The sequence below is a fragment of the Mesitornis unicolor genome, unplaced genomic scaffold, assembly GCF_000695765.1.
Source record: "Mesitornis unicolor isolate BGI_N332 unplaced genomic scaffold, ASM69576v1 scaffold7131, whole genome shotgun sequence".
In the NCBI taxonomy this organism is placed as follows: Eukaryota; Metazoa; Chordata; class Aves; order Mesitornithiformes; family Mesitornithidae; genus Mesitornis; species Mesitornis unicolor.
Window position 1 is genome coordinate 12827 of NW_010164413.1, and position 27006 is coordinate 39832.

At 38.3% G+C, this 27006-nt stretch overlaps 2 protein-coding genes across 2 annotated transcripts in view; one reads left to right on the forward strand and one right to left on the reverse strand.

Annotated features, from left to right (window-relative positions):
• Positions 1-2749: 2749 nt before the first annotated feature.
• CBR4 (carbonyl reductase 4) lies at positions 2750-6464 on the forward strand. Its single transcript, XM_010194309.1, has 5 exons — positions 2750-2891; positions 3440-3560; positions 4047-4183; positions 4791-4925; positions 6286-6464. Exons 1-5 carry the CDS (start codon positions 2750-2752, stop codon positions 6462-6464), a joined length of 714 nt encoding a protein of 237 aa, XP_010192611.1.
• A 13992-nt stretch (positions 6465-20456) lies between these two features.
• The window catches only part of PALLD (palladin, cytoskeletal associated protein), a 37124-nt gene continuing 30574 nt past the window's right edge, over positions 20457-27006 (reverse strand). Inside the window, exons 7-11 of the mRNA XM_010194310.1 lie at positions 25360-25492; positions 24180-24387; positions 23288-23453; positions 22181-22314; positions 20457-21200 (exon numbers count right to left, since the gene is read on the reverse strand). Of these exons, the coding sequence (XP_010192612.1) occupies positions 21028-21200; positions 22181-22314; positions 23288-23453; positions 24180-24387; positions 25360-25492 (814 nt within the window). The 3' untranslated portion in view covers positions 20457-21027. The remainder of the gene's footprint in view (positions 21201-22180; positions 22315-23287; positions 23454-24179; positions 24388-25359; positions 25493-27006) is intronic.

A 27006-nucleotide genomic window follows, 5' to 3' on the forward strand; every position in this document is an offset into this window, starting at 1 on the left:
CTGCCCCTCCGTGGCCACCGGGCGGGACGGCTCTGGGCGGGGCGGTTAGGCCTCGCGGCGCGCGCGACTGTTGCGGGCGGGGGCGTAGGGCAGACGCCCTCAGGCGTGCGGGGCTCCGGTCGGTCGGGACGGAAGTACAGCCTCGGGTCGGAGGAGATTGCTGGGAGCCCAGATCTCCCATCTCTCCCCCGATAAAAGAGAGGGGGGAGAAAAGAAAGGTTTGCTGAGAGGGGAGGACGGGGTGCCCTCGAGGGTCGGGGCCGGGGGCAACGTCAGCCTGAGCCGCGGATGAGGGCGCAGACGTGCGGGCGATGGGACGGCCTGGTCTGGCTGACTGCGGTATCCCGACTCGCATTTGTCGAAAGGTGTCTTCCAGCGATCGGGTGGTTAGCTGTAGTGCATTGGAGCCCTGGTGGTCACGGGTTAAATTATTCGTTCCCGAAAGAAGAGAAAGGGCCCTAGAGGTCAAAGGTCGTACGGGCGCTTGTGTGTGCTGTGCGGCGGCCTAGAAGAGCACGTGGCTTAAAAGATACTTGTTTTCCCTACCTTTATTTGACTAGGAAATACTGGGTTATTACTCTTTCTGCAGTTTTGTTTGTTTTGGTTTGGTTTTTTTCCCACCCAAATTGCAACTCCAAAGAATCTGTATGGCTCTTCTGTGCTAAAACACAAACCATATTGCTGCGTTGGAAGTAGCCCTTATACTCCCCCTGTAAATACCTGGTTAATCCACAAGGAACTTTCACTATTCATTCTGAAAGCAGTAGAATCATTAAGACTCTCCTTTTTCAAACAGATCAGGAAAGATAGAATGATACATTTGCAAGATGTTATCTCCTTGCAGGCAGCTTTTTGGGTCCTGTGTAGCTAAGTATGTTCAAAATTATTTGGAAAATACATATAGGTCTGATGGCATTTATAAAGAGTGTAAGATGGTTCACTTGACATTACTTGAGTGTGGAGGAAGTAGATTAAGATGACTTCCAGAGATCCCTCCCAACTATATTCCATGTTTCAAATAAAAATAAGAGAGTATGTATGATCAGTGCTGGTAAGAACAAAATATGAAGGAGGAGATCCTAGTACAACATTGCTGCAACAAGTAGGCAAAAACTTCCAAGAGTCACTGTGATAATTCTGTCAAAGAAGAGATCAGTTGTGATGGAGGGGACAGACCTGAGACTTTGTTTCTAGCAAAAAAAAAAAAATCAACAAAATGTGGGTGAATTGGTTGTGCCTTTAGTCTGCTAAGACAGTAAGAGCTGTCATACTGGGGTGCAAGATGTCTCTTGCAGTCTAGCTACCTAATGAAGACTACCCAATGGATTAGTCTTTCTGGTGAGGCAGTCATGCCCATTTTTATTACTAGGGAATTGCCTTCATCCAAGACATCTTTCTGTACATGTTCTGTTGAAAGGGCTGCCACCTGAGATGCAAGTATTTAATCTTCCTGCTCCTTTGAAGGAGATTTCAACTTGCCAGTGGAAGCAGACACATGGGTTGATTTCAAGCGCTTGTTCTTTCTTTGTTACAGAAAAGCATTGTCTGCTCTTTCAGGCCCAGTCACAGAAGACCAAGATCCTTATGTAATTGTATGAGTTGATGGTGTCCTTGTATGCTTAATGCTGTGTGCTTGTCTGGTTATCACACATCAAAAAGGGCATAATAAACCTAGGTAAGGCAAAGGGTAGGGTGGCAGGATTAAGAGTTTGGACAGTCTTTAGTAGGATACAGAATGCTTCCATATGTATAAGAGTAACTAAATTGATCTGAAAGAGGATCTGGGGAGAGGGTAGAATACAGAAGAGTAGCCTCTGAAGTTATGAATAGTAAGGGGAAGACAATGTGGAGAAATGCATAGTATTCTCTAATCAGAAAGCAAATTAAGAACAAAAGGAAGTACTTTTCCACGAATAATGAAACTCATTGCCTCAGGATGTTATGGAGACAAAGTATAATTGGGTTCAAAAAGGATTTATTCAAATGTATGGAAAAGAGATTAATAACTATTGCTTGGATTCTGCCTCTGGCTCTTCAGGACATCCCAAAACAGCTGATTGGTTTCTAGAGGTTGCAGAATAAAAGATAATTCTAAAGAAGTACTTTATTCTTACATTCCTTCCTAAACATCTAAGCTAGCTACTTCACAATTACTTCACATTTCAAACAGCTTTTTTTTTTCCTTCAAAAGCAGAAACAAACCTAAGGCTAGTGGTAAAACAGTATTATGTAGGGTAACTTAGTATTAAACTAGTGTAAATACAATAGTATCACATCATACTCAGTAATGTTTGCAATGTGATTGTCCAACATAGATACTTAGGATGGTGCAAGACTTCGAGGCTAAATTACTTTAGCACAGGAATAGTGCAAGAACAATATAATTACTTTGAATAAACAGCTGAATGATACATTATGGTATTTAGATATATAAATCACAAATGTCATCAATGGAATAGGAGTTGTCACAATAACACTAGTATTGAAATCCTAGATTACATGCATAATTTTTTTTACAAGTTCAGAAATAAAAGAATTAACTTGCGTTTGTGGAAGGGGTATGTAATTTAGTTCAAATAGATTTGTTTGGGTTTTTTTGTGAATAAAAATTCACTAATTCTGTAATCTGATACTATAAAATGCTACAAACTAGTAAGGGCTGTGATCTTGACAAGAACAGTGGTTCTTCTCTTGCTATACTAGACCTGAAATTCATGTTTTATTTGCAGTTTGTGAATTATTTTTGAAGATGGGCAAGGTTTGCGCCATTTTTGGAGGATCCCGAGGAATAGGAAAAGCTGTTGCAGAATTACTGGCACAGAAAGACTGCCGCCTGGCAATTATTGCAAGGAATCTGGAAGTAGCCCAAACCACTGCACATAATCTTGGTGGTAGGTATGCTGCTTTGTGATATTTTCTTCACTGTCCAACGCTTAGGTAACTTGTAAAAGTAGTAAGTTGTTAAATAAACCTCATTGTTTGGCTAGATGAAAATGAAAATAAAGGCTGAGAAATTTGAGAGAAAAGCTATATCGGTACTATTCTGTTTTCACAGTATTCTTTGGGAAATATAGGTATGTTATCTATTCTATCCATGAGGTATGAATTGTAAGATGAAAGGAATTGTTCAGGGTCACAACAAGGAGGTGGTATGAATTGAGTCATTCTTGGCTTCTCACCAAGCCAGAACTGAGACCAGTCTGCTCACACTGAACTTCTGATTTCAAAAAGTGAAAAATATAAAACAGTTACTTGTCATATAACTAATCAATACAGGATCTGAAAATTGTCCCTATTTGATGCTCTGAAGATTAAGTAGGTTCCTTAAGTTATAACTAGTTCATCATCTGTTTTTGCAATTGAGTTGATAAATTGTAAAAGTTTATGAATGGTATCCCATCTTTTACTATTATTATGACGTGCCTTTATTTCAATATAGCAGGACATCTGGCACTTAGCTGTGATGTATCCAGTGAACAAGAAGTTCAAAATACTTTTGAGGAGATGCAGAAGAATTTAGGTCCTATTAACTACTTGGTTAATGCAGCTGGGATCAACAGGTTAGTTACTTGTTACAAGATTACATGTAATTCTAGATGACTGCATCTTATTGTAAGGTGCTAAGGGCCTTTGCATTTAGAAAGAGTATTGTTAAAGACTGCTTTCAAAACCAGTATTAAGCGCTCACCAATATTTTGTTCCCGGCGATGGTAAAATTCTAACAGATGATACAGCTTTCACTGTAGTTTCTGCATTCTGAGTTCACGGGTTCCCCCTCTACTCCTCTTTCTTCCACTCCTTCCCCCTGAAATGGGCCAAAACCATGTTTGATACCTCTTTGCAAAGGAGGCTTTGTTGTCAGAAGCATAGCTAACTTTTTTCTTGCTATGTGTCATCCTTGCAATGTAATAATTTTGAATGCTGGAGTATATAGAGCAGTATAAATATCCATTAAGATTTCGTTAATCAATGAAGTTGTATTATGAGTAAATTTGATCATTGGGGTTGTTCCATGAGTTCTTTTGGTTTTTTGGTCTCTTTTTCAGGGATAGTTTGTTACTGAGAACCAAAACTGAAGATATGGTAGCCCAGATTAACACTAACCTTTTGGGAACAATGTTGACATGCAAAGCTGCTGTAAAAAGCATGATTCAACAGCAGGGAGGTGCTATTGTCAACATAGGTAAGTAGAATCCCACTGGATTAGAGAGCTATGTACTAGTTTGGTAGAAAGTTGTAGCAGGTGTAACATACTGAAATGTTACTCATTACAATTGACTATTTTCTTTGTATTTAGATGTTCTATACTTAGCGTTTCTTTATGAATACTTCTTCTTTTGTGTAATTTCTGCAACTTCTAAATGTAAAACCAGTTTGTTTCAGAAACAAACACCTCAGCGTTTATATTTTATTGAAAAAAGAATTTTATCATTCTTTATCAGCTCTTTCAGCAGCTAAATCTACCAGCTACTATTTATTAACTAAGAATCAAGTAGGTACAGTTGTTTTCTTTTTTTTCTCTTTGCCAGGCTATTTTTTTAAGAAAGCTCTTAATTTTACTCTCCTGGTGCCTATTGGTCAACGTAGATATATGAATTATACGAAGATCACAGGTATTTGAGGGATTTGCTTATCTCAGCAGTAGGCTATAAAGTACATTTAGTAATATACTTTAAATTCCTTTTCTTGAAATTCCATTTGCAATTCCAAATTTAAAACTAAAATTTTAAAGCGAGTACAAGTTTTCAAATTAGTAAATTGATCTTCTCTTTGATGTTTCTTTATTTTAGGAAGTATTGTAGGACTTAAAGGCAACTCTGGTCAAAGTGTATACAGTGCTACCAAAGCAGGATTAGTTGGATTTTCTCGCTCTCTTGCTAAAGAAGTAGCAAAAAAAAAAATTAGAGTCAACGTGGTTGCTCCAGGTTAGTTTTTGGGAAGTTTCTACATCCTTGGCTGTTGCAGTACATGATCATCAAGACTGCTGGATATTTGCTGTTCTCTGAAAGTAACTTAAGATGTTACTTATATTTGTCAAATTGCTATTATTTTCAACATTTGTAAGTAAATGTTTTTCTCTATTTTCAGTTTAAAGTATAGTAAATGCTTTTACAAAACCTTCAGTCTTTTTAAGAGAACACTGAGAAATTTGGAACAGTGTGTCTACCTGTCCCTCTCTGTTATTACATAAGTGTCTTTTTTTTCCTTTGTTCCTCTTTCATAACCTGCTGTCTTTGCAGATGGAAGGATTAGAACTGGTTATATACAGACAGCTACCCTCATCTCCTGCTAGAGAATGCTTATTTGTTATTAGAGAAACATGAAAGACCACAAGAAGCTGGCATGAAAGCATCCCTCTCTATTCCTGTAGTAAAAGGAGAGAGCCTGGAAAGAAAGTTCTGTGAGGACAAGGCTGTGGTTTCACAAGATGATCTAGTTCAAGCAAACCACCACTCTTAAGGAAAAATCCTCCTGTCTTTTCTGATGTTTTCCACTCATAGCTGTGTAGTCTGCTGCTCACCTTGGGCTCGCTCTAATGCCTTTTGGACCTCTACATGAACAAGGCAGGAAAAATATTTTTGTTGTTTAGTGAAGTGAGCAGCTCACTGCAGGGTCCAGAGCCATCATAAAGGGGCACAGTTTTACAGTAGAAAGCAAAACTGAGTCTTTCCCTTCTTGGTGGCAGCTAGAGAGCAGGTTAAGATTAGCTCTTTATGAAGCTGAGGCTTATATGAAGAGAAGGGCAGCGGTAGGAAAACTGAATCTTGGATAACTGGAAATTGTAAAGAAATGTGCATCAGAATTGTCAAGATATATTCTTCAAATGAGTGCTGTAATAGAAATTATGCAAGTGCTGTCAGAAGTTCTGAAATGTAATGGAAACACTTGCAAGCTGTAGGGGTTTCTTGCCTGTGTTTAATTTTATATCTGTGTTTTTATTGAGAATGTTTTGGTGAAATTACTATATTTTATCTTTCAGAAAAGTGATACTAAATATGGCTTTGGGGCCTGATTTTAGAGTTACCCTTTTTTCCCATAGACTTCTGCAGATCTCTGCATTTTTATGATTACATCAGTGCTTCCAAAAATGTAAGACATTTTATTAGTTAGGTAAAAATTTCTTCTTGGCTATAAAATGATATGGACTGACTTCTGAGACTTTGAATAATGGTAGCTGGTGCTGAATCCTGGTAGTAGATTTCACTTTGAAAGATTCCAGGGAAAATCCACTAGAGAAATTCAGTTGAAGGTTAGGTAACTCTTCAAATATCTCTCCTCCCTTAGGTTTTATTCGCACAGAGATGACTGCTCATTTGGAAGAAGATCAGTTGAAGAAAGCAATTCTTCTTGGAAGATTTGGAGAACCTCGTGAAGTGGCACAAGCTGTTTTCTTTCTTCTAGAGTCCCCTTACGTTACAGGGAGTACTCTGGTTGTAGATGGAGGCTTGCAGCTTCTGACTTAAAGACTACCTTGAAAAAGCCCTTAAAATGTCATGATGGTAATATATAAATATATACTAATTAAAGGGAGGGGGTGGAAATTAGTTGAAGATTGATGTATGTAATTTACTTGATATTATTTAGTCAGCAGAGAAATTCAGCGTCTATGTTTAGCTACTTGAAAGAGTTCATTTGGTGTTATGAAGTCTGAGTATGTAACAATTTGAAAAAGATCTGGTTTTGGTATGGTGATAGTTTTAAATAACAGCTGATGCATTTTTAAACCACTATATTTTTATAATGTCATATTTTCCAATTTGGGATAGAGTGGATATTTTATTTGAATTATCAAGTTACACAAAGGCTAATACAGTGCAGAGGCATGTTTATTGGTTGCCAAGTATGATAGTATCAAGTTTTTCATGTAGGGTGAAGATTACAAACTGTATAGTTTTTTTATTCTAATCAGTTAGTCCCTACAAAGTGGCAAGGAGTTTCCTTTGGGTTTTGTTTGTTTTTAACTAACACTACAAAGCTAGGATCTTCTAGATCTTCAGCATACCTGGATTGCCTTTAGAAGATTTAATTATAGGTAATATGTTTTTATAAAGACAAAACCTGCTCAGTTCCAGTCTTGAATGTATGTACAGCACTCAAGTGATTCAGTAGCACTTGTATGAATACATTGAAGGACTGTTGATTGGTCATTGGAGTTGCTAGTTCTATAATATTCTGAGTTGGAGCTGCACACACCAGTGAGCAGTACAGTTGCAGACCTTGCCACATAAAAGACTTTTCACCGACTCCGTAGATGTTTAGAAAACACCTACCACTTCCAGAGTGTGAAGTGTTTTGCTCTAAATCTTCTGGAATGCTCAGTTCAATTATGTTACGTTGATGCTCTTTATATATATGTATAGTCAATAAAATAGCCATTTATTTTGTTCAAAGCAGCTTTTGAAGCAGAATAATTATTCAGCTGTAAATGATCCTGAGTGTTAACTCTCTTGCTGAAAAATTACCGAAAATTTGACCTCAGACTTTTCTATTGAGATCAAGTAATTTTAGGTAATTCATGTTTTTATAATCTCTGAAGAAAACTATGAATGTGGTTTAGGACCTTCACTTCTTAGCTCCACTGTTCATTGCATCGTGCACCGTTCATTCCATGCATCATGGTCCAGATGTTGATTCAGCTTTTGAAATTACTTCCCATCTTGGCACAATCCGAAGCACAGGAAGAAGAGATCTCACTGGTGATAACTTTGAGTCTTTAAAGTCTGAGATTTTCTTCGTTTGTGCAGCTGAGAAATTTTGTCTTTGTGCCAGAAAACAGTACATGTTCAAGCTTCTCGCAGGTACATATTGAGAAATAATCCAAGGAATGTTTTTATATTAAGGGAGATTTACAGTTGGTTGTGTTACTCACTTTGGAATATAAAATACTACTAAGGTAGCCCTTATACTACATTCAGGATCCCTTATCTTACTGTTATCTCTTTGTAGAGAGGTGATATTGTTTGCTGTGAAAAGTTATGTGTCATATGTGTCTTTGCACCAAAAATATAATTGCTAATTATGTTTCTTTTGAAAGGAGGAATTGGCCAGAGAGTAGATGATTTTTTTCCACGGACACTGAAGGTGAGGAAGGACAGCTGGTACTCCCATTTTTACTAGTCTAATAGTAATATGTCAGTAACTTGGCTGCTGTACCTGTCCTTAGTGTTTTACAGCCTGTGTGACATACCTTGACCAGAAGCCAAAATTAAGAGACTAAAAATTATTTCTTCTTAGTCAGTTCTGACCCTAATTACTATTATTCCTTGTTTTGTTGGCTAAGAGAACTGTTAAATAAGTTAGCATTGGCTTTTTATTTTATGATTCTGATTAAAACAGGGAATAACACCCTTAGATGAATCTCAATATATGGCTAAGTAATTTTTTAAAATTGTTGCAGTACATACTGTATTTTTATTACTGCTTTTGCTATAGGACTAGACCGAAGTGTTGGTAGCCCTAAAGTTGTATTTTTAAAAGACTAAAAACTAGCTTAAAACCGTAATCCATTTCAGTGTTCACTGGGTACACCTACTCTAAGAAGTAATATCTGTTTGTCAGACTAGGGTGCTGTCTGGCCAGGGGTGATATCTCGGACAGTGGAAGTAGTGAATGTGTAGGGCAGGGAACAGATCAAGTCTGTGGTGATGTCTCCTTGGAAAACTCTTACACCTCCAGCAGTTTGTGGTTGATATGTTTGAACCTGGCATTTGCTAGCCCTGCTTGAGGCCTGCATGTTCTTACCTTTGATGAGACATTGTAACAGTGCTTTTGTGCTCGCTTTCTGTCACTCTTGAATTCGTAGGCCTCTATCGTATCCTGCCTGCCATTTTTTGAGTAATTTTTCTTTTAGTTGCTTGTTGCTGGAAAGCTCTTTTGTACATTATGTCATTTTTGCTGTCCTTTACTTTTCCAGTTTCTCAAGGAAGGAGGAATAGGTGGAATTGCTCACAGTATTCACTGTGAATTTACCTTAAAAAAGCATGTTTTGTTTTATATTGCTTCCAAAAATAATACCTAATTGTTTTGGCTTCTCCTAACCTTTACATTTATGTTTTCAAGAGCTGTGAAGAACAATAACTCAGTCTTGGATTAACGATCAACTTGGAGGCTGTTTCCTTATATATGCATTTAGGACTGATTTTTTTTGTGTGTTTTCCTCAGTGTGAATTCTTCTCATTTATCTGCAGTGAATTTGGTCTACTCGTTTTAATGCCCATTTCATCTGTGAAATGGTTCTGCAATTTTTTGTTTAATTCCTTTATCGCCTTGAGTAGCTTAGTGTTACTGGAATATACTGTGGGCTTCAGAAGTTGCTGTCTCAGAACCCTTATGAATAGGTTGTACTTTTCTAGTACCCAGAGTAGGTGCCTATGGTGTTCTGTTGGCAATCCATGTCCTGAGGAGAGAATGACTGCTGATGCATACTCTTTCTCTTCTTCCATTAAACAGTTTACTGATGTGACAGCTCTCTTGGCAGCACAGCATTTTAAATGGACTTTAGCAATGGTATGCGTCAGATGCCTTTTAGAATTTCAAGCATGCTCTATTAGATCTTCTTGCTCTCATCTCTTTTTGGTCTTTAGAAAAACTCTAAAATGTTTATCAAACATGACTTTTTCCTTTGCAAAAGTATGTTTATCCATTTGTTTTCATGTCTTTAGAACAATTTCTGGTAGTATACTTTGTACAGAAAAATATAATCAGTCTGCAGTTCCCCGGATCCCTGTGGAATCACTTCTTAAAAAACAAGTGATCCTTCCTCCCACAAAACTTCCAAAAGCTTGCGGTCCCTTTTGCCAGCTTCCAGTCATTTGATAATGAGGTAGTTTTAACCTAGAAGTTTCACACTGCAGTTACTTGATTTCCCTTAGAATTTGGAAGTGATAGCCTGCAGCCCCAGCCTTTAAATCTTTCCTCTGTGACCTCTTCTGATGTTTTGCTCTGAGGGGTAGAACCTCCAGTCAGTAGCCTGCAGAGGTTCTGCTCAAGTTCAAAAAAACTGAAGACAGATTTTGGGTTTTGTTCATTGTTTGGGGATTTGTTTTTCTCTGTGGCCTTGCCACCCCTGAGCACTTTGCTTTTTATTTTGATCATCTGCTTGTCTTATTCAAGCATGGTGTCTGGTCCTATGGTGATGTTCAGTTTTTATGCACTTTTGTAAATTGTTCCTCTACTCTCTGATCTATCAATCTCTAAATTTTACGTTCATAGACAGTTACCATTTGACTGCTAAAGCTGGACTGCTGGTTTTACAAAGTCTGACTTAAATTGTCGTAGCTTTTAATCCATGTCAGCTTCCCCCTTCCCTCAAAAAAAAAAGTTTAATTTGGTGTGTGTATTTAAAGACTTCATACTGAAGTTCAGTGTGTACAATCTTAGTGGTGTTGTCAAGCATTGCATCTTAATTCTTTCGACTTGTCTTTTTGCTTTCATTTTAGCATACTTCCTTATTTTATGTTGCTCCTTTTTTATCGAAGTCTGCAGTAGTAGACTGTGGCCTTTGGTAATAAACTTGGTTAGTATTCTCGCAGAAATAAATGTTACCAACACAAAGCCAGTCTTTGAAAATAGCATTTTGACTCAGGTCTTGTACGCTCTCCGGGACTGCAGCCAGAGTTGTGTGGTCCTGATTGGCTGCATGATATTAAAAAAAATGTGATCTTGACATCTTCAGTGAGATCCAACCTGCTGATAACTGCTATCTTGCATTACAGTTACATTGGTGTCCTTATAGTCTTTGGATGTCATAGCTACTGCCATCATCTTAATGGTGTTGGAATAATATTGTCTAACAATAGAGTTTACACTACTAGGCCTGGAAATTAAATCCAGATCTGATTTGATGAGTTAATATATTGATATCTAGTTTCATGACTTTCCTGTATATTTTGCGTCAATATCTGGCTTATTTGTCTTGCTACCATCATATTTCTGGTATGCCTGTTATGCCCCTGTCCTTGATTAAAAACAGACGTTTGGGTTTTGCATCTTGTGCTGCTAGCATTTATGACGAGCTATATATAAATGTTTTGGATTTTTTTTTGCATGTGGGTGTTCTTGAGTAGAACTGCGTGCTGGACTTATGATTTCTCAATTGAATTTTGAAAACTTTACGCTTTTACTAGACATACAAAGTTTCTGTGATTCCATTCCTAGTGGAAGTGAGAACACAAGCTTTTTATTCATCTGATATTTCTTCATCTGTTATATTGCTTAAAACTCTCCTGTAATCTTTTGTTAAGTGCCATTGCAGCCTTACTTCTGCTTATCGATTGAGAAATATGTTTGTAACTTAGACCTTGCTATAGTGAACTCACACTGCTAGCCATCTACTTTTAAGGCACATGTTTCAATTGATTATCATCAGTAGAAGTTTCTAACAGGACACACAAAATGTTGGTGAGGGGTTTTTTTTTAATATTGCAGCTCTAAGAGGGAGCTGTTGCAAAGAACAGATTTGCAGACTTTCTTTTATGGCAATGGATGCATATAAAGTGTGTTGAGTTAGTGTGTGATAGACCATGAAAGGTTTCATTTTGGCCTCCTGAGGGCAGTCTATCCTAATGCATTATAATACTGGTAAAATCTGGTTAGTATATCTGCGGAGTTTTAGGGGAGTGGAGTTGCCTGTGTAGATACAAAGCTGATAGCAGACATTGCTGTTACCAGTTTTGTAAAATCCAATTTGGGGGACGTGAGGAATGATTTTTAAAGATGGAAAGGATTTCAATATTGGGTTCACGGAAATTTGCACAGAAAGTGGTATCTAAATTCCAGTCTTCAAAATCACATTATTACATTATTATCTACAGTTAAAAAACCCCATTGTAATAATTATCTGTTGCTGTTAGATTGTCCTCTGATGTATTGGATACTGTGAGAGGCTGTATTGCATGAAACTGAAATGTGTATTGCCTGTTGCAGTTACATGACTTTTTGTTTGTTCGTGTGTGTTTGTTTGGTTTTGGTTTGTTTTGTTTTGGGTTTTTGTTTTGTTTTGGGTTTTTGTTTTGTTTTTAAGTGTGGTGTAGTTCATTTAAGTAAAGCTAATGAAAACTGGCATTTCCAAGACCAGGTATGCCCAGGAATGATTAATTCAGGTAATCATTCATTGCTTGAAAAGACAGGGCAAAGGTAGTGATGGAGAGAAGTCTCTGAAGAGTGTTGGCTCTTTTAAGAACTCTGCTGAAGCCCCAGATTACATTTTGTTTTCACCCACACCTTACCTTCAGTTTTAGACCATGTGCTGAAGGCTCCTTTTTGCTGTGGATGTGTCTGTTGAGTTAGTAACAAATATTACCTGTACCTTGCCAGACATCTTTACATCAGCATGACTATGTCCACAAGAACCACAAGTAGTTCATGCTTTTATTTTTCATATTAACAGCTCATAACTCTTAAGATCTCAGATATTTTTGTTCATTTCATAGAACAAGATAGGACATTGAAACCTACAACTGTGTAGATTTTACTCTTTGAATACATCAGATCCGATTATACTATTTTTCTCTCCTTTTTTTCCTTTGTGTACCTCACCATCATAGTGAAATTCTTTACTGTGAAAGTGATGAGACACTGAAACAGGTTGCCCGAGGAAGTTGTGGCTGCCCCTTCCCTGGAAGTGTTCAAAACCAGATTGGTTTTGAACCAACATGGTTGGTTCAAAAAAGCATGGGCTTTGAAAAAAAGCCAGGGTTTTGAGCAACCCGGTCTAGTGGGAGGTGTCCCTGCCGTGGCAGGGGGTTGGACTGAATGATTTTTAAGATCCCTTCCAACCCAAACTGTTCTGTGATTCTGTGTTCTGAAATAAAAATGAAACTTTCTGTCATAGTTTTTAAAACTAAAATTGCTTTTGCTACTTGGAGATCTGGTAACAAATTATCAGTTTGGGTATGATGATATCAAACATGTTGAGACAGCTTGTGAGTAAAAGCCCACCAGATCTTCCTTGATATCATTATGTGCACGTTAGGATAACGCCAGTGGGAGCGTGGGGAGCAGGTGTCACTGAGGTGACACCATTGGAGCAGATGGAGCTGCGTGGGTGTTACTCGCCATTTCCCAGTCTGCTGCCTGACAATGCTGAGGTGGCCCTGCATATGTTGTAGCACTTTAACGAGTTTGAAATTGCTGCATTATTTTTGAGCAATTTGTTTAGGGATAACTGCAAGTTGCCTATATGTTACTGCTGAAACATGTTAGTGAAGCAGTTTGATATTTTGTGAATTTTAATCTGCAGATCTCCCAGCTGTGTACTGTAATGCTGAATGCACTAAAAGTACATGTTGCACCTATGTTTGAGGTGTATTGTAAACAGATCTCCACTCATACGTTTAAGACCTGTTAAAAGCTCTGTATTACGGTGTTTTACTTCATGCTGCTGTCAGTCTGACTTTTCATCCTTTTTTTTTCAGGTAGTTGGTAGATTTCTTTTGAAAACTTCCTGCAACCTGAGAGAAAAGAACCAATATAGTCATTGCATGTGTTTTGTGTAGGTGTCATGTAGGATGCCTATATGATTTTTGAGGGTGAGAGGGCTTTGCCAGCAGTAGACTGGAACTGCATCCATTCTCTGCAGGTTCTTGTGGCTCTTTTGTTGGAAGGCATATATTACGGAGAGCACCTGTAGTTTTATAGTTCACCATAATTTTCAGGGTAACAGTGTCTCCATTTAGGGCTCAGGGCAAACCCAAATGAAATGCAGCAGGATTTTCTCTCTATTGACTCCTACCCTTCCAGGGGAGGATTAAAAAAAAGGGAATAGAGAAAGAGATGCTTCACACAAGGTTGGAAGTTAAGACTATCACAAGTTGAATGAAAAACAATCTGGGAAAGGGAAAGGGAATGAATAAGAGACAAAGGATATTTAACTATATACAAAACCCGATCCCAGTAGTCCTGAGTGGAAGTGTCCGAGCAGTGCCTTGTGACCGCTGTGACTCTGTCATGGTCACTGGGGACCGCAGTGGTGCCAGGAAGCGGATGGCGGTGGATGCTGCCGAACATGTGGAGGTAGCCCCAGTCATCCGGAGATGTGACAGGAAGCAGCCCAGGAAACCAGGAAAAGCCCGCAAAAACCTCGGGCCTGCTAATTTTATTTTTTTTTTCTAGACTGTGGCCAGAAAGGGGAGGAAACAATACCGATCTCTGACATCTCAGGGTCCTACAGACACCACCTGTCCTTGCGTTTCAGGCTGTTAACCTTTAAACCATAACAGAGTGGAGGGTGAAGCCATAGTCAGTCCATCTGTAGTTACTAGATTAGTGAGGTTAATTTACTACACAGTTTTGCAAAGCTGTTTGCTAAGTTTTCTGTAAAATTTTTGTTTCTATTAGCATCATGATGCCTTTCTTCCTGATGCTGTATTATCTGGCTTATAGTAATGCTTATCATGTGCCTTGTCCTGGTTTTGGTGGGTTTGAATTGTAGAATTCCCTTTTAATACTTCAGCAGAGCTGGATTTTTGAGAAAACTGCAGTGTTCGCTGATAAGATTTTTGTTTTCATTTTTGCTGGCAGATACTTGGTTTACAAGGTTTTGCCTGCACCTGTGGTTACAGGTTTGTTTTTTTGTCTTCTCTCTGCACAAGAGGATAGAGGAGAAGTGAGAGCCTGGGACTGTCTGGGACAGGTGACCCAGGACAGATGATCCGGATATGGTCCAAGCTGACCTATAAAGATGTATTCTGCCCCATAAACGTCACACTCACTATAAATTGGGGAGCTTGCAGGGGACGAACCCTTGTACTGCTGTAACCCTTTGCCCCTTCAGCTCTTTTGATCCCTTCCCTTCTATTCGTGATGGCAGCCTGTCTTGGTTCCTGAGTCTTACCCTCCCTTGTTGCATTTTTGTTGGCATATGGACAGTGACTGCTGTTTGTGAGCTGAGTATAATTTTAATTGCTTTATTACTGTTGTTCCTATTCTTGTTACAATTAATTTACATTATTATTATTAAAGTTTGGTTTGGTTTAGTTATTAGTTTTTATCGCAACTGATGAGTTCTTTTATTCTCCCAATTCTCTTCCCCATCCCAGTGGGAAGTGGGGGGGAGTTGAGCAAGCGTACATTGGCTAGTGTTTTAGCTGCTTGCCAGGTTAAACCACAGCATACCTGTATGTGTCATTGATTAATTAAGGTAGCGTCTTTCCATCTGGGGGAGAAGCAAATACGCTAGATTATTAATATATGAGGTGAGTTTTGTTCATGAGAAATTATTTATTTAAATGTATTCAGCTGAAGCTGTCCATGAAGAGGTACTTGCACTGCCAAAGTAATAAACTTAGTTTTGTCTCTAAAAAAGACAACTCATTTGAGCTCCCCTTACTGTGTTATCCATTGTAAATAGGAACTATATTTCTGCTGTACTAACTGCTGATTAATGCTCTGCCGTGTCAGCTTCCTCTGACTTCCACATTGAGCCCAACCATGCTTAGTGGGAGTTTGGTCTTGAATTCTGACCTGACATCTGCCAAAAGCAGCCAGGACAAATCCGAACTCTAAAGCAAGGGTAGCAGAGGTGCACTGATCAGCAACATTTTTATTTTTTTTTCCACGTAAGGTGCTGCATTCTTTTTGCTACACTTCAGGCTTGGATGCTGCTTGTCCTGGGCAAAGACAGATCACTGATGTCTTAGTCCTTGGAATTAGTGATTGGAAACACTCTAACACTCCATCTACACTTTTAGGATGTACAGGCTGACCTGAAATTAATTTTTTAGAATGACAGTTACTAGCAGTAGCTGTGCCTTTTCTTATACTCATTTTTATATGTTGCAAGAAAACACAAATAATCACACATAAAAACTTTGGTCTGCTTTTATGAAGTTGGCCATATAATGTGTTTGCTGCTCAGAAAAAGCTTAAAAATTATTTTAAAAATTACTTCATTCTTATATTAAGATTTTTAGCTCTGTTATGCTTTTCATGTACAGAACTTCAAGGGAAACAACTAACAGAGCCTATTTTAGATTTTGAAATCTACATTATGTAATTATACTTTTTTTCCTAGTAGGAAGTGGATCTGGAACTTCACAAACTGAAATTATTGAAAGCTGCTGCTGTTCCATACCTGAAATGACATCATTCATATACAGTTCAAGATCTTTGGATTTTCTAACAGTTGTTCTTATAGAAGAATTACGTTTGCTTTTAGGTTCTTAATTTTATGCATAATTAAACATGAATTAGTGAATGGTCAGAAACTGTACAACTGACGTTAATACAGAACTTAAGAAAGGTAAAACTGTATTGTAGATTAACAGTAGATTACAAAATGCTCAGTGACTCTGATGCTGAAGTACTGTAGGAGGAAGTGAGTTAATATGTTAATAAGAAGCAGAACTGTGCATTATGCTATAGATTAACATGGTAGAACAGGTTTTCTTTTAGACAGGCCCTTTCTTACAAATGACTCTAGCAGCTGCTCAGACAAGCACTGCAGGTAAAAGCTGTCTCCACAATCCGCTAGTTCTTAATCTGCAATAGAATAGAGGTGTCTTGCAGCTGTATGGGAAGTTTCAGGAAGTATTTTCAACACCTTCTGCAGTAGCTTGGACAGACCCTCTCCTTGGCAGTGCATTTTTGTACCCTCAGTTCTTTGTAGAAATACTCTGTGACGTCTGGGCCAAGAGTCAGTCAAAAAAAAAGCTTGACAATATATTTAGTTGGGTGCTTAACAGAACAATTTCACGCAAAAAAACCCCACCCTAATCCATTCAGTGTGATGAGATTTTAGTGCTCCTGCTGTAAATGATGTAATCATTCTGAGTAGTGGCCACATACTGTTATTTTTTAATCCTTTCTTATTCTGCAGCTGTTTCATGACAATTTATGCTACTACAGAACTAGAAAGTGACAGCAGATGCAATACTTGACCCTTCCCCAGAGTTTACCTGTTGCACTGCAGTTGTTCTGTAAAGCAAAAACTTTCTTCTTCCCGGTGTTGTTGGACTGAAGTTCACTTGTCTTCCTCATCTGTATTGCTGCTGAAATAATTGCTGTACAAATACTGTTGCTTGTAGTCTGGCTTTTTTGTGCTAAGCATGAGTTGAGCATTATGTTCCAAACACTGACGTTTTTATTAGTGGTTCAGTGCAGTATGAGATTATTATTTATTAATCACTTTTGTAAATGGATGCAAGCTGTGGCTTAATTTTGAATTACAGTCGCAAGCTTTAAGACAGTTAAAGAATACTGTGTGCTGTCTGGAGCAGATTGTAAATTTCTTGGGGCAGGAGCTGTCTTTTCATCTGCCTGACATGTAGGATGTGCTCCGTTCAAACAGAAAAATGGTGCAGGGGGAGGGCTTTTCCTTTTAGCCAGTTCAGGAGAACGAGCTAAACATCAGCAAATTCTGCCCCTTGCTTGCACAGCTGGCTTGTGAGACCGTGAATGAGGTCTGTTGTCAATGGGCGTAATCTGAACAGGCATTTCCCGTCCATGCATTAATCTATCTATACTACACAGTGTGGGTTTGGCAGCGGGGTTGTACAGCCAGAGCACGCAGCCGATTCCCTCAGCATCATGACATGATTGATAATACGATCTCATGAAGTACGTACTTGCATATTAAATCCATTTGGGCTCCTTGCAGAGATAAGGATGGAGTTACGGATGTGTGGGGAATCAAAGCATTTATTAGCATACAACCTAAGTGAATTAAAATGGTATTTGAATGTGGTAGTATAGAAACTATGCTTTATGAACTAGGTTTTCAAATTAGAATACAGTTAGGGTTTTGTTTTATCCCAACCCCAAATGGTCTGTGATGGGAAAAAAAAAGTGTACATTAACTACTTGTTGCTGTTGTCATGACATTGCAGGATAAAGCCATTGTGTGTTAAGGTACACCACCAGCTGAAAAAAACTTTCAAGCATGTGGAATTTTGCATCTCACTGCTGGTGCTCTTGACAGAGGTTTCTGCCGTCATATGGAACATAGTTGCATTGAGCCTTTGATTGCTGTGAATAAGCCAGGACTGAGCAATAATTTAAAGTCTTCCTATAGTTAAATCTGAAGTCTAGCGAAGAGTTAAGGATGACTTTTTTTTAGTCCTGTGAAATGGTAAAAGTACACTTTCAGGTCATACTCTCTATCTTTGGAGTTCATGGAGGGAGATTAAGCTTCTGAAAGTTACTTTGATGCTTCTGAGAATTTTAGACTTTTGGCTTGAAAAGTATGTCGTTTTCTTGTGCCATGCTCCTATCTCTGAATTTGTAAACCCAAACAGTCCCAGTAACTAAGTAACAGCACAGCTGAGTGTTTTCATAAAAACAACTTTGCTGCTTAGAGATGTGATTTACTACTTGTGTGTCTGTACATACATACAGAGGCAAAAAAGTCATGATGACCTCATCTTAAACCAGCTCACAAGAGCAGTCTCAGTGTTTTAGTCTCTAAGCCAAAGACAAATTTACTGTAAGCAGACAGAAACCCATTGACTGCGGTTGCAGGATCACCATTAATGTCAGTGCTCACTTAATTGCTGAGATAATTCTGTCTGTAGTGATCAATGCTTGACATGTAAACTGAAAAGAAAAAAAATATTATCTTGCTTCTTTCCTGTTATTTTTGCAAAGAAAGGAGCGATCTTAGCTTATTTTTTTGTAAATTTTGCTATTGCCTTGTGGGAAGACTGTTCTTATACCAATTTAACCGTGCCCTTTGCTTAGAATCAGTCGTAAGTGATGTCATATTGCAATTACTAGACACACAAAATAGACCTGCATATTTTCTAAACTATTAAAAAAATAAAAGCAGCATCTTCAGGTACGTTTATGTAGCAAAAATTTCTCAGGATTTATGGGTTGTGTTCCTCTGTTTTGTTTAAACAAAATTCTAGGTCACAAGCAGAATATTCTGATAAATTCTAGTCATTGGCAGATGCTGCATGTAGCTCTTATTTCATCTGTATTTGTAATATTTAGGATTTCTAAATCTTACACTTACATGCTTGTTTGTAGTGAAACAGTTAATAGTCTTTACCAGAAGGAGAACTTTCTATTTGTGTAATATTTATTGATGTTAAACCCACATTATATCAGCACAACAATCCAAAGTAATGATAATACAATTTTTTTTTATAAATACAAATAAAAGGTGGCAAAATAATGCTAGTGAAGCTAAAAAAACCAGTAAATTAGCATGTCACAGTTGAGAAAAATTTGGCAAATGATATGACATACTTTTTCTAGAGTAGAACCAGATTATTCCCAGATGACAGACTGTGATGTTAATCTAGATTAACGATCCCCCTAACTGGTCATATCCTGCACCAGAATAGTACTACCTTATGTGCTAAAGTTTATTAGTCACTAAAAAACAAAACAAACTTTGTGTACTTACAAAGCAATACACGTATAGCAGTAATGCAATATATGGTGTACACAAATACAAAATTAAAAAAAAAAACCCTAAGTTCAAGACTTCTGAATAACTGAACTGAGATAAAAGATTTCAACACTTTTATTATAAATAACAAAAGATACCATATATGTGCTTCATATAAGGAATACAGTGTTTTCCTTTCATAGCAAAGTATGCTCGTACCATCAAATGCTATTTTTTTCTTTTCAGGCCTAGTAATTCTTCCATCTCTCCCTCCCTCCCTCCCTCCCCTTCATCTGAAATTCATTTGGTTCTAATTTAAAACTACCTAGTCAGGGCTGACTTTGCTGGGGCTCCAGTTTGATGTGGATTTGCCTTGCATTCTGAAAGTAGCCTTCAGGCTTTTCATCTACGGCACACAGACTCTACCCATTAAAAGAGCTGTCATTTGACTACAGTCAGGAGAAAAAAAAATTAAAAAAAAAAATCTACCAGAGGCATGTGCTATGGTAAGAAAAAAAAAAAACAGTGCGCAAATTTGATGTTGCTTCTGTCCATCTTCATTTTCTACTTCCTCAGATCTGCAAGCTTATCACCTGTGGTGTGTACTTGTCATGTAAACTCAAATTGCAGTCTCAACCAGTTTTCCACTTACTGTACATTTCAAAAATTGTCATACACATTACACAAGCTTTAAACAGTCGAGCGTCCCATTCATACACTCCCTAGTTTTCAGCTCACCTTAGAATTTGAGATTCTTGAATGGGAGTATTATGAGGCAACAGACTGCATTCAGGACATCCATAGAGAGTTTCAGCCTCTTGCCCTGTCCCCCTCCCACCCCTTGCAGTAACCCTGCAGTGGTTCATACTGTGGGCACTTTTTTCCCATCTAGTTACCAATATTTATAGTCTGGAGTAGACTGTTACTACATGTCAGCTCTTTTTCTTCATTACCTTGAAGAGGTTAAATTACTTATGTTTAAAGTGTCTGCTGTATGTTTGTAAGTAGGTCTCCTCCTAGATGGCAAGAAGGAAAAATATGAATTTATTTAAAATTACGGTGTTGATGTTGCTTTTTAGCATTGTCCAGACCTACAGCATTTAAGGCAAGGTATTTTTTTCATTGTAGATCAGAAAGCAGTTTGCAGAGACACAGCACTTATGTTTCTCTTCCTTGTCCATTCCTGTTTTATTCTTCCAATATTGCACTTGTTCATTGTAGCTATCAGAATGCATTGGCATTTTAGAACTATAGGTAACCATACATTCTAATTTTCTTTGTGATTTAATGGCCTCAAATAAAACATCTTGCACCATTAAGATTGTGGTAGCATCTACTTACTGCTTATGAAGGCACGTGGTGATAAATAGTGTTCCATTTGAAAGTGTTCTTCTGTAAGATCTGTCTCTGATGTGTTTTGGCCTTTATGAAAAGGGTTATTCGTAAGAGCTGAAGCAACAGATATAAGGAACTGGTGAATGTGATTTGTTGTGCAATGTGTACATTTCTAATAATTATCTATTCTTCTAATTTGGTATAAAGAATAAGGAATATATGGTTATTGTGTTTGTTGTTTATCTTTTGTACTTGAAGGTGTCTGCCTTTGCATAAAGTGACATAGGAGTATCATTGGTCAAGGCAATGGCTTTCAGTGTTTCTGCTTTGAAAGAGAATGATGGAAGGGGCAGTGGGATCTACAGATCATCGCTCTCTACCAAGCCAGACGGCATTGTCAGGTGGACTGGATTTGCTTCAGGCTGGAAAGCTGCTTTGATGTCTAGTCCTTGGTCACAAAGTGCAGCGTATCGGCTGGCTGAGGGCCGCACCTTCTTTGGCTTAGTTGTCTGAGGTGGTTGTTGCCACTGAGCTGTAGATTAAAAAGGAAAGAAAAAATGTTAGCTATCTTGAGCCAGGCAACAAAGTGTGCCAGATGCACAATCAACGTTTTGTAAAGGAGATAATTTCTGAGCAGCATAAAACCATTATATCAAAGGTAAATTTGTTTCTTTCTTGGTCTGTTGTTTTTTTTTCTTAGCATCTAGTTTCACCTTCAAATATGGTAAGCAAAACCAGTGCAAACACAGTAGTGTCTCTGTGCGTTACTTTGAATTTTGGCATTGATTTCTACCTTTCCTTGTGTCACTGAGAAGGGTAACAGCAAGGGGTGTGTTTCCATCCACTGATAGTACAGTGATAGGCCTGCTCAAGTTATTTGTTGTATGTAAAAGGAAATCATCTGGTTGCTATTGCTACCCCTTGTGTGCTGAAGAATGCCAAGGCAAGTTTCCACAAGTCCCACTAACACCAGCACCCCAGAAACCATCCTTTATCCTTCTAATCCCCCCCTCTTCCTGCTCCTTAATTCTTGTTATGAGAAGACTAGTGAGAGATTTTGGTTTAAGAAAACATTCACGATGTAAGGGGCTGCATTGGAACAAACTGAGTAATTAAGCAGACAGCCATAAAAACATCTACTACGCTTCTGATAGCTGTCACAGGTGTTTTACAGTCTGATGTACAGAAGAATACAAAAGGTTACGGAAATGCTAGCAGAGCGATAGTAATAATGATCCAAAAAATACTGTAATCATGCCGTTATCTGTGGTTAATCAGCTGTATTTAATATACCAAGCAAAAACAGAAAGCATGCATGCTTGTTTTGCTTTAGGTATCTGAAAGTGAAGGGTACTTTGACAGAGCATTTGTTGTCTTGATCGTTATTATTGAGGAGAAACTATAAATGAAAAAAAGAGAGACCAGTGTAAACCATTCGGTGAATTAACTGAAGCTTACAGAACTGTTGCTTTTGAGGGGATTAATGTGACCACAAAAATTGAAGTGACTTACTATAAACATCCAACCTGGCAGTGCAAGACACAATCCCAGCCTCGTTCTTAGCCGAAACAGTGTACCAGCCCGCATCCTCCTTTGTAGCTCCCTGAATCAGCAGGCAAATGTAGCCGTAGTTATCCTGGTGCATGCTAAAAAAAAGAAACGTAGAAAATTACTCTTTAAATTGCAAAACAGTGTAGGCCATTTTAAAAAGTCATCATAAACAGACCCAATCCTAGTTGCAGGTTAATTATAGTCCACTTTTAAGTAATATGGAACTTCCTCTGAAATTAGCAAGTGGAAAATGAAACCTTGATGATCTTGACAATTTGGCAGTTTAGTATCCTGTATTGAAACTAAGAAGCAAAAATGCATAAAGTAACTTACCTTTCACAATTACAGATTAAGACATCTGGAAATCTGATTTAATTTGTAGGGACACCAGAACCTACCCAGACTTTTTGGGGAAAGGATAAAAGACTTTAGGAATGAGGTACTGAAATACTCATAGTTATTTAGAAGGACAGCAGTAATTTATTACAGTGTCATATCGGTAATGAGCTCCTTTTCTTGCAATGTATCATGAATTTGCTTTTAAACATTAGTACAAAATGTTATCAAAAATTGAAGACAAGTTTATAGATCTTGGAATATAAAAAAAAGTTGAATCTTGGTTGCTTAACTGCACAGCAGAGTTGTGAATCCAAGTTTCTGCTGAGAAGCAGATAGCTTTACCTAGGAGCCTAGATTTTCACCTGTCGGTTTCTCTTAGCTCTAGAAGAGAAAAACTATTTCTCCATATGCTTAAAGTGCAAAGGTAAGTCCATGGCTGGAAAACAGAACTGACATTTTAATTCTGGCTTGGCCACCAGGCTGGCTGCAAGTTTAACTAGTTAATATTTAACAGAATTGTAGGAGTTGGAAGGGACCTCTGGAGATCATCCAGTCCCACCCCTCTGCTAGAGCAGGGTCACCTAGAGAAGATCACACGGGAACATGTCCAGATGTTGTGAGCTGCTGTTCACACAAGGCATTCTTAAGACCTTCTAGGTGTTCATTTGTGTTACAGTATGAATCATCATTGAAGTTATACATGGGGGGATCATTGTAGGTTGGTCTAACCTCACTCGGTCAGTGTTGTATGTGAGTGACTCATTCTCTTTCTTCCAAAATATCTGAGGAGATGGCTCCCCTGAGATTCGACACTCCAGTCGCACTGGGAATCCCTCAGTCACACCTGTGTTCTGTAGCTTCTCTATAAACACGGGTGCTTTCTGTACTTCCTTAGCTGTGAAAATAAAGATTGCAGTCATGTTGTCACTATTCCATGAAAATACAGCCTTTCTTTCAGCAACATGCTAAAAAGCAATAATGAAAAATCTAAGTAGCAGGAAACTTAAGTGTTGTCTTCATTCATCACAAAGTCCAATTGTGGTTCATATGAAGAAAAGTCACATCAGTAGTTTAATAGGAAAAAAGTGAGTGCTAATAGACCTGAGTGTTTCCCCCCCTTCACCAAAAGAATTGAAATGTGGAGCCTGAAGACTAAATAAATTGGCTGCCCAATGCTTGTTAAACAGTGCTGCTTCATATTCCATAACAGGATGGGCTTTTAATTATAGAAGGAACTGCTCTGCAGCAGGTTGGAGTGACATTAATCTCATATGCTGTGAGACACGCAAACGTGTCATGCTCACTACCCACTGGTAGATACAGGTATGGTAATGACAAATTGCCATTAAAAAACGCATTCAGGTAAATAGTCTGTTTTGTGGCCTCTACTGTGGCAACAGCCCTCTTTTCTTAACTGTGTACGATGCGGTTACTTGCCAGTCTACTTACGCCACAACATAACGTAAATGTATCCCCTATAACTGTACTGTAGTTCTGCTACTGCCAGGATTCCTTTTCTTACCCCCCACTCCTCAACCATCTCATTTGACAGCACTTGTATTTTCCCTTCTCACATTATCCTTACAGTGCTCAGTGTGGAAGTTTAGCATGAAGACATTACCTGCAACAATGAGCTCCAGGCTGAATGTGTTTTCGCCAGCTCGGTTGCTGGCAATACATGTGTAGATTCCAGCATCTCTGGCTGTGACTGGTTCTATGATCAAGGAGTGCACACCATTCTCGCGTACCAGCATTTTGTGAGAACTATCGGGGCGAATTGGTCTTCCATTAAGTTGCCAGCTTAAATCTGGAGTCGGTAATCCACTAACCTGAAGTGTAAGCAGAATAATGGGAAATGGTCTTAGCCGTTTGAAATGCTGGAGGAGCCCTGACTTGTCACTTCAGAGAAGTTTGGCTTTGTTTGCTGCTGCAGGTGTACCGCAAGACTTGAAGATCTAATTCTATCCTGAACGACACATTGAATCAGTTGTATTCATTTACTTACTTTCTGGCCAACTCCCTGAATTCCATGATGTCTTATGGGTGTGACTGAAAAAAGATCAGTGTTTAGATGTGCTAGAAGCTAACTAATAATACATTGCAAAACAAAAGGCAGGGTGACACCTTTTGTCTTTTTTTTATTGTTTGCTTTTCACGTGGAATGAGAAGATACTCCTTTCTAGATTAACTTTGTGGAAAAATTGCAGACAAAAAGATGGTAGCTGACTAATACTGAACTCTTAAGTTCCATTCCCCTTAGGTGTAACCCAGTGACAGCACCGCCTACACTAGTCAATGCTTGGTCTCTGTGAACAAGTCTTGTACTTTTGAAAGCTGTGTCGTTTGCTGTGGGTACCACTTGAAAACAAATAGCTTCTCCCAAGCATATCAGCAAAAAGTAAACAGAAGTTGTCCAAGCCTTCGTTCATTCTGTTAGGCAAAGTCATAAATCAAGATTATGTTGTTTGAAACTTTAATGGAGAATCGAAACTCAAAAGTAATAAAAGGACTTAAAAGGGAGAAGCACACTGTCTTTGTAGTGTGTGCTGCTTCCCTCCACAGCCCAGCATAGCTGAACTCTAAAAATTGGTTCAATCTGACCTGTAAGATTTTCCTGAAGCACTTCAACTGGAGGGAAGGGAAACTTTTTGTCAGCTTGCTCACAAGCAGTGAGATTAATTAACCTATTGACAGTTGTTGAAACTGCCAATAGGTAAAATAGCATTAAAAATAAACTAACTTGGTTTTTGAGTCAGCTAATGTTACCAAAAGGTTTCTGCTGTCCTTTGCGTGATACTTGCCTTGCAGTCCATTCTGCATAGTTTTCCTTCTTGAACAGTCATGTCTCCAGGAGCCTGCAGAAAATGAGGCCGGAAGAATCGTTCCTGAATTGGTTCATTTTCATCACCACTGTCCCTTGATCGAGATCGTGGTCTTAAAATAACATGAAACAAAGGGAAATTAATTTTTTTCTCTGCTATATCAGAAGAACCAACATCACTTATAGGACTGCTTTGAATTTTAAATCACTTCTGTGACCTAAACCATAATCACTCCATATTCACACACACACAGAGCTAATGATGACACTGTACTTATTAACTACTTTCATTTAATTCACAGGTTGTGGCAAAATGTGATCTAGAAAACAGTCTTGTTACAGAATAACTGCTTGTAATAATAATTTATTTATACATGACAGTATTTTTTTAGAGTTAGTCTTTAAATCGCTGAAATACAAATAAAATAAGTCAGTAGGCCTTAGCATATAGCTTCAATTCCCCATTTCTGATGTCTGTGTATTTAATCCCTTCTTTGTTGCTGATTACACCACAAAGTGCAGGTATTTTTTGTTAATTATGTTTACCGTTCAGAAAATAACAGCAGCTAAAAGCTAACTCATCTCAGTTGAGAAGAGACTTTTTATATCATGCTTATTTTTCATCTTCTCTTGTATTCCTTTCCAATTGAAATTAGAATTACTCCATTGATGTGATTTAGCAATCAAAGAAACTTGTAATTGAAACAAAATGTTAGACCCATTTTTGTGCTTGCCTAATCAGCTCCAAAGGATTCAGTTCTGGAGCCAGCTGCTGCCTATGCTGCTAGCATCCTGCTGCAGTGAGGAGGAGCTGTTCAAATATCCTCAGAGATAACTTTTATCAGTGACACTTACCTTCCGAATTCCATATTCTCTTCACTTTTGCCAGCATTTCTGTTTTGGCCAGTGGCTGCAGTATACATGCTGCAGTATACACAGCTGTACTGCATTTTCTACTGCCCAGGGGTGTTTCTTTAGGTTAAAATAATTAACCACAAAAATAAGCTTAAAACCCCCAACAGTTACATTGGGAAAATGAGATGCTGTACTACTGCATGGAAGATAAATACTGGCTGTACACTCTGTTCCACTGAGGTTAAATTTAATTAGAGTTGCTTGAATTGGTTTGTTTTGTCCTTCTCTGTTGTTGCCCTTCCTCTCTCAGTGCTCTGTTTGAATTCTGACTACTCATCACATTTGCTACAGTATTCTGTGTCATGAATAGATAAATTACTTTTGACTTTTTAACGATCATCACAGGCTTCCCGCAGCTATAACTGAAGGGAAATGTTGGGGGGAGATCTAGCCCATACTGCTCATTAATGTAGGAATGGATACTGAAGCAGGGAGCAGACTGACATCTTTGCACATGCTAAAAGCTTACATAACCCTTCAGGTGCCTAAATCCAGATCTTCAGCACCTAAGGTTTTTTGCCACTTGAACATGCGTAAAACTACATCGGTAGCTCCTGCTACAGCTCATAAGCAATGCTGGACTCTACCTTGTGAGTTCCTAACCAATTTTGCCAACACACACACACACACCTCGTGCATGTAGCTGGGATAGAAGATGGATGGTAATGAAGACAAACTGTATTCGCATCTTTTGGTTTAGTTAACTGATCTC